The following is an 8,212-nucleotide window of genomic DNA, read 5'->3' as shown; positions in this document are numbered from 1 at the left end:
CCTTTTTTTGTTCTTTTAGCTTTCTTGGTTGAATAAATGAATATATTCCACTTCAACAAATCTACATTCTTATTAGAGCCCCAAAATCACATAGAAAAGCAAATACTTTTTTATACTTATTAATGGTAAGAGGAACATAAAATACCTGTTTTCTCAACACTAGTAATATGCCATATTCCACTTATTTTGTTTATAACTAATTCAATACTTTAAAGAGAAAATTAACTTAGTAGTTATTTTACTCCTACTAATTGCCAAGCTAGATTTTCATTTTCCCCTATTTGTTCTCGTTATGTTTTCATGTCTAATCCCAAACCAAACTCAAAACTAATTCTTTCTTGATTGTCGAGGCCAGCTTACACGCACCTCGACTATTCCACCTCACACGTGCTACAAGCACATGTATCGAGTAATTCAAAAGCTATTGCAATTAACACAACCATGTTAAATAGAAAATTGGACGAAACAGGTGGTGAAACTACACAACACAACAGAGTTAAGGAAAAACGAATTTCGAGGTCAAAATTCATGTAATATCCCACAAGATAGATTGACATATAATCTGAACTTCCAGGAAGCTTTGATATAATGCTATCAGCTCTGATTTAAAAACCTTGAACAAACAATGGGAAGTTAGAATGCCTTAAACTGCCAAAGAATCTTGCAGAGTGTGCCAAGCCACGACGTCTTTGTATACCAAGTTACCTCCGAAAATATCCAAAGCACTGCCCACTGTCACGTCCACACGCCCCATTCCCGCAACTTTGATCTTCTCAAGATCAGCCATTACAGTTACACCACCAGCATATGTTACAGGAATCTGAGAGCCACATGAAGATAAAATTTGGTCACCTCTGATATTAAAAGAATTGTACATTTAGGAACCTAAAAGAGTAACTAGCTGCATAATGATGTTTCACTATAGCCAAGTAGTCTACTGCCAGAACATGCGTCGTATGCCGCGGAAGATAGATAATAACGAGCTATACTTGGTATTCAGATATCTACTTCAAAAGAAACTTGTCTAAAACTACCTATAGGTGGTAGGGTTCGGATTATTGATGTGAGGTGGATCTACAAAAGAGGTGGTTCTTGTTATATTCCCGAGAAGATCAGGCTTAAGAAAGTGCATATCCCTTCAAAACATCCCTAATTTTTTGCCACACTCCATTTCACGTTCTTTTAAGCTTGCAAAGAACTCGATTCGACTCTGATACCCTGGCCATCGTCTAAATTCCTTCAAAGCTCAAAAATAGATCGATGCTCATTAATGCTCCCCCCCCCCCCCCCCCCCCCCCTTCCCCCAACCACCACCACACACACAAGAAAAGAAAAATAATAGAATGACAAGGCACAATAGAGAAAATAGTAATATAAACAGCGGTTAATAATCATGCATGACACTTACGGGGGAATACTTTCCAAGCAATGCTACAAGCTCCTCATCTATTCCCAGCCTGTGTTACACAAGAACCATATGTCAGCTTTTTTGATCAGCAGATCATTTATGAACCATATGTCAGATTAAACAGATGAATATGAATATCCAAATTAAGTTCTCTTAACTACCATCTCTCATGAGTAAGATATCATTCCAGGTGCAGTATATTTTGGGAATACTGCAGAAGAAAATACACGCGACAACATAAGATCTTTCCTTGTACTGGTCAGCAAGAGCTGATATTTGTATTAAGTAAACATGCAATTGACCTTTGCTCAATCAGGGTAGAATCGAAGGTAGTTATGGGAAATTCCTCATTATTTCCAGAGCAATAAGTCAGTTAAAAGAGCAATAAAATCACAATTTTTCATTCGTTTTCTTTTCATTTTTCATAAGCAAGCAATAGGGACACTTACTGGCCTAAAGAGCCTAGTTGTCTATGTCATGGCTATGATGCAAATCTCAAATGTAAATACTTGAAGGTTAGATTAGACTTTAAGGGGTCATTTGGTTGTTGGTTAGAGTTATCAAGGTTTAGTTATTCGTGTATTACTAATCCATTTATTAGTTATTCCATCTTCTACCCCGTATAAAATACTACACAAATTGACTCATAACTTATACATGTTTTATTTATGAGGGATTGTAAAATGATAACCAAATACCGTACTTGGTGTGCTGAATTTACACAAAGTACTCATTGTGAAATTTTGAAAGAGACATAAGCCCGCTGACTAGTTAATAGATCAGAATTAAAGAGAACTTCCCATTAAAGCAATTGTATAAACTGTTGTTTTACAAACTCTACAAAGATAGTTAAAGGACAAAGTACAGGGACTGACTTTTTGCCTTCAACATCAACTCCATGAACCAGAAACTCATCAGCGTACTCTGCAAGAAAAGTCAGGACTTTCTCGTTGAGATGTACGTCACTGAACTTCTGCCATCTGTCTGTGACAATTACATACTCGCCTTCCTGCAGGTTGTTTCAAGTCATTTGAATGAAAACTCTTGTAGTGGAAGAAAGGAAGAGCAGTAATTGTGTCTAATTTTACAAATTTATTCATGCCCTAAACCAGTCCCAAATGAGATAGACTTCCACATCAATGGGAAATACTCGTCTTTCTAGCAGACACAAAAAAAGAAAGAGAAAGGGAATACCTTTTTCCGGCAACTAAGATCCAAAACAAGCCTCTTTCTTCCAATGAGAGAAGCAAGTTCCTTAAGTCTCTCAAGGTCCATTTGTCCATTGTTAAAGACATACTGCAATGTAGACAATAAGTATCAGATAGAGACAATCTAGTAGGATAATTATTTTGGAGAGGGCCTCCAAGACCATTCATCTAGAATCATTTGGAAAACTAGAAAAACATAATCAAATTTTATAATTAATTTCATTGTTCTGTATCAAGAAATTAAGGCATTTCATGGTTCATTTTATGCAAATATTGGGGGAAAAAAAGATTTTGAGGAGTTCAACAAATTCTTTTGAAAACCGAGAGTCGGCTGGTGCAGTGTTCGAAACTCGGTGGATAATGGGTCGCCACTCTATCCTTCTCCATTTAAATCCCAGGCATTTCGCAACAAGGTTCGGCTAACCCACACATCAAGAGCTGCACTCTTACCACTGAACTAGAGTCCGGGAGGGTGGGGGTGGGGTGGGGGAGGAGTTTAACAAATTTCCAGAGAATCTGATTATGCTAACATTAATGCCTATTCTGAAATTCATCTTGAAAGTTCTAAATCTATGAGCTGTTTCTAATCCTTTTTAGCTACAGCAGTTAAGGTCTGTTCTATTCTCAGCTTGTCTTTGGAATTTTTATCTAGCTTTTTAGTAGGCAACATGTTTTAACTGACAACAATATTTCACGGGTGGTTTTTAAGCTGTTCTCTGATTAACAGGTTGCTTGGTTTATTGAATTAAGTACCTCCATAAGCATCTTCAATATCAAGCAGAATTTTTTTATGCAACTACTAGCCCAAAGGGCTTAGGTCTAGTGGTAAGAGCACAACTCGTGATATGTGGGTAGACACATGGCACGGTTTCGAACCTTGACAAAAGCCTGGTATTTCAGTGGAGAAGGATAGAGGGGCAGACCGATTATCCACCGAGTTTTGAACCTTGGGCCACTTTGCCCTCGTGGATTTCTTGGTTATTAAAAAAATGCAAGTATTAGCCATCTTCTTGGTTTATTTCCTTCTAACAAAAATCCTTCTAAAAAAAGTATTAGCCATCTTCTCAGCTCCCTACCCAACTTAGTTGGGATCTGTTATGTGAATCCTTTGTAACCATTCCTCTCTATTCAGGTCCGATACAATCCAGTAATGGAGAATTTGTCCTTTAAGGTAAAAGAAGTTGACAGTGAAATATCTTCAGATATTGTAACATGAGAAATATCACACAGAAGGTGGCTTCTATACAAGAAATTAATATGAATACTTACCGAGGTGACAATGACATGGCTGGCTCCTTCTTCAATGTAACTCAAAGCATTTTCGGTTTTAATTCCCCCTCCAACTTGCAACCCACCTAGATGTTTTCACCCTCGAAGGATATCACCAGAGGAAAAATCTGTAAGTTGAGACGTTATATCAAATCTTTACACACTTTAATATATCACCCACTTCCAGATAAAGATAAAAAAAGCGTCCAACAGCTTAAAGATCACATCAATAACAACAGCTACACCTCAGTCCCAAACAAGTTTTGGCGGGCTATGTTAATACTATTAGAAGTTCTCTACCAAGTCTAAAATCTATTCTTAACTAGTAGATAACCATGCAGTTGGTACATAAATAGAAAACCCAGAAAAAAATTATTTATACCTTTTCCCTTTTCCAATTTGCTTCTTATATTCAGTTGACAGTACATGTAACAACTAACAACCAACAATATCAAAAAAAAAAAAAAAAAAAAGACAATACGAAATCAGCTTCAGCTCCTTTCTGTAGCTGAAATCTTTATTAACTAAAACAATAACAACAACAACAACAACCCAGTGAAATCCCACAACGTGAGGTCTGGGGAGGGTAGAGTGTACGCAGACCTTACTCCTACCAAGGTAGGACGGCTGTTTCCGAAAGACCCTCGGCTCAATAATTAACTAAAACAATAAATAGTTCACAAAAAGTTCTTGTGTTTTACAAGTTAATACAATAAGCTCTGGCTAATCTTTCGTCATCTATAGGTACAACTAGTTTTCATAAAATACTGGGAAATATGTTAAATTGATAAGATACAAACATTTATACATACGAGTGTGATACTCATATATTGTGTTTTGTTATATTTCACTGTGAAAAAGGATATGGCTTATGTCAAAATGACATCCTACCTTTGGAACTAATACCTCAATGTCAAATGTTTTAAGATAACGCAAGCAATATAGTTAAACACGGTTTCATTTTAGTGCCACTAGTTCTAAGATTGTATCTTTCTGTTATGCTGCTAAGGTCATTGAATATTAGAGACTGGTCTCTATATCAGACATAGATGTCCATACATACAGTGCTATGAGACAAAAATGGAAGACAAGACGGTATGCCAAGAATGAAAACCACAAAAAAGAACTAAAAGAAGACCAATGCCCTTCTTTATCGAGAAAAAAAAAGGGGGGGGGGGGGGTGCAGTGCCCTACCAGGGTAAGCATGTAATGCTTCAATTGCAGCAGCTTTGCTCAAGGGGTCAGCACCGAGCATAATCGCATGGCCACCTACAAGGCCATCGTCTCTGTAAAGCTTTGCATATTCTGCAGCTGACTTATCAGATTCAAAGTTAGTTACGAGGCTTGTATCTGCCTCGTTAGAATCTCGAAGAGTGGATCCAACAATTTGCTTCACTTTTCCCTGAAAAAAAAAGGGGGGGGGGGGGGGGTAAGTATCTTCCTACTATTTTGAGGATATATAGATATATGTAAGGTCAGCTCAAAACTCTTTAACATTGAAAGGTAAATAGACAAAGAAAAATTGTTTGCTCCCCTCTCTGACTTACCTATTTAATTCAACTTCCCAAATTAATAAATGAATACCAACAGTACTTGAACCTTTTTTTTTTCTTTTTAATCCTTCCTATGCAACCAAATCCATTTTAATTTCTTCATTACCTGGTTAATGGTATATACATATACTTGGTACTACCAATGCTGAGCAATGATGTACTACACAAGTAAGTCATTCGCTATGGCACAACAAGGCGGCGAGTAGGAGTGGCAAGCGGGCGGGTCGGATATGGTGGGTCAAAACGGGTTACAGAAACGGATAAAATACCCAACTGCCCATATTTAACACAGATAAAAATGGGTTAACATCTATATTTCATGAATAGTCAGGTGAGAACACAAGCTAAAACCCAAAATAAGCTTAGACTCCCACAAACAAGAACTCATGAAAAATACCATCAGCAAATGGATATCCATATTATCCATCTGAATATCCATTTTTAAAAAGTCAGTTATCCAACCCATGTTTAATGGGTCGGATTGGACGGTTACTTACTTTTTTAATAATTTTGCCAGCCCTAGGCATGACTACAAAGGTGGCAAGGCTAAAAAAGAAACTCCAACATTATACTCATCTAATATCATAGTTCCACCCATAGATGCAGTGAATGTTCCTCAAACAATGTCAAATGCATAATCTCAAGTTACTACTAAGGGCACCAAGCCTTGCATAAGTATTTACAATACTTTGAAAGGTATAGATGGCACAAACAATGGCATATGTAAAAAAGAAAAAAGAAAAAAAAAAGGAAAAAGAAGAAGAAAAAAGCAGGTAGACCTTGTGTATGTCAATGCAAGGGCGGAACCGAACCCCACATTGTACGGATAGCCTCTGAGCTGTACAGTTCAAAAAAAAGTCATATGATGCATATTCATATTGCATAATAGAGCAAATTATGCTATTACATCACACATGCCTAATGGAGGTGATGTCACAGCAGGTATGAAATCTTGCGTTCTGTCAATAGTACACGGTGCATAGCTGAGATTCTTTCCCAAGAATAAGTTTTGCAGTGATGAGGCTGAAGTTGCTTGGATACTTTGCATTGTCGAAGTCAACTTAGCTTCAATCAAATGCCTGTGCAATATGCACTCAAGTTAGTCAATTGAACTACATATCAACCTGACAATTGCTAATATATTGAGCGGCTGCACACAGAAAACAGTGGCCTCATCCACTGCCTTCGGCTCAAAGTATTGTACATGGTTGAAAACTTATAAAATTTATGTTTTTTAGAAACCGCAGTGTTGGGGACAGCTTGCAAGCACCTCGATTAATTCCACAGGTTACCTACTACCTCCACCATCACATATATTGGGTAACTCGGTCTACCAAGGCTTGGAAAGAAATCCACTTTAGAAAATTTATGTTTATACCAAGTCCAAATCCCATCATTACAAAAAAAAAAAAAGAGAAGTGAGCGTAGTGGTACTCCCTACATGCTAAATTAGAATTTTGGGGTTGCACGTTCATCAATTATAAAAATGTAAGCTTATAAGTGCACACAAGAGAGAAGTAAATCAAGATCAACTTTCTCCAACAAGCAAAACTCCAAAATATATCTGCATTTCTAATATCAGGAAAAAAAAAAAGGGTCCAATGTTTATAGCTAATAAAGAGCTAAAGCTATCAAATATACAAAAGATCCTTCCTTTTTCACACATAAACCTCAGAATAACCACAAGAATGAAAGAGAGAAAGGAAAATCCATGTTAAAACTAATGCAACGACTTGAATACAGCAAAATGGTAATAAAACTTCAAATAAATAACAAAAAGATGCAAACTTTTACAGAAAAATGGAAGCTTGAGAAAGCATAAAAATCAAGATTACTTGTAATTGAGAGCAATAATCTCCAATCTTGCCAGTGAAAAGCTACTCCACAAACAAAACCCCAAAATACAGCAAAATGGTAATTACAAAGTCAAATAAATAACAAAAAGATGCAAACTTTTACAGAAAAATGGAAGCTTGAGAAAGCATAAAAATCAAGATTACTTGTAATTGAGAGCAATAATCTCCAATCTTGCCAGTGAAAAGCTACTCCACAAACAAAACCCCAAAATACAGCAAATAATTACAAAGTCAAATAACTAACAAAAAGATGCAAACTTTTACAGAAAAATGGAAGCTTGGGAATGCATAAAAATCAAGATTACATTCTAATTGAGAGCAATAATCTCAAATCTTGTCAATGAAAAGCTACTCCACAAGCAAAACCCCAAAATACAGCAAAATGGTAATTACAAAGTCAAATAAATAACAAAAAGATGCAAACTTTTACAGAAAAATGGAAGCTTGGGAATGCATAAAAATCAAGATTACATTCTATTGAGAACAATAATCTCTAATCTTACCAGTGAAAAAAAATATATATCTGCAGGAGAATTTTACAATTATAAATCTGATACCTGTAATCTCTTGTAGTATAGTATATTCAAGAAACTGTTTAATAGTAAATTGAGCAAATGTTGAAGCTTTTCAGGTGACGGCTAAGGCAGAGTGAGGAAGAGAGTGATAATAGAGTCAGCTGCAATTTCCTCCTCCTCCTTTTTTTTTTTTTTTTTTTTTTTTTTGCCCTTTACTTTTTTCTAGTAGGATTATTTGTTTTCTTTATACGTTTTGGTTGAAAATAACATTTTTTTTTTTGGGAATAGCATATTCAAGCTCATAGTTCCAGTCCCGTGAGGTCACTAATGTATTGAGAATTATCTATAAATATCATTTTTGATTTATTTACGATTGGAATATAATTTAACTATCACTATTTTT

The 8,212-nt window shown here is 36.0% G+C and overlaps 1 protein-coding gene across 1 annotated transcript; it reads right to left on the bottom strand.

Annotated features, from left to right (window-relative positions):
- Positions 1-410: 410 nt before the first annotated feature.
- Positions 411-8,017, bottom strand: LOC132640016 (1-(5-phosphoribosyl)-5-[(5-phosphoribosylamino)methylideneamino] imidazole-4-carboxamide isomerase, chloroplastic). Its single transcript, XM_060356422.1, has 9 exons — positions 7,852-8,017; positions 6,357-6,517; positions 6,218-6,276; positions 5,080-5,287; positions 3,886-3,971; positions 2,603-2,704; positions 2,284-2,417; positions 1,409-1,457; positions 411-820 (listed from the first exon to the last, which is right to left on the bottom strand). Exons 2-9 carry the CDS (start codon positions 6,484-6,486, stop codon positions 644-646), a joined length of 945 nt encoding a protein of 314 aa, XP_060212405.1. The 5' UTR covers positions 6,487-6,517; positions 7,852-8,017; the 3' UTR covers positions 411-643.
- Positions 8,018-8,212: the final 195 nt, after the last annotated feature.

This window comes from Lycium barbarum, chromosome 5 (assembly GCF_019175385.1).
Source record: "Lycium barbarum isolate Lr01 chromosome 5, ASM1917538v2, whole genome shotgun sequence".
Taxonomy (NCBI): Eukaryota; Viridiplantae; Streptophyta; class Magnoliopsida; order Solanales; family Solanaceae; genus Lycium; species Lycium barbarum.
Note: the sequence above shows the minus strand (reverse complement) of the source record. Positions and strands in the feature narration are given on the sequence as shown.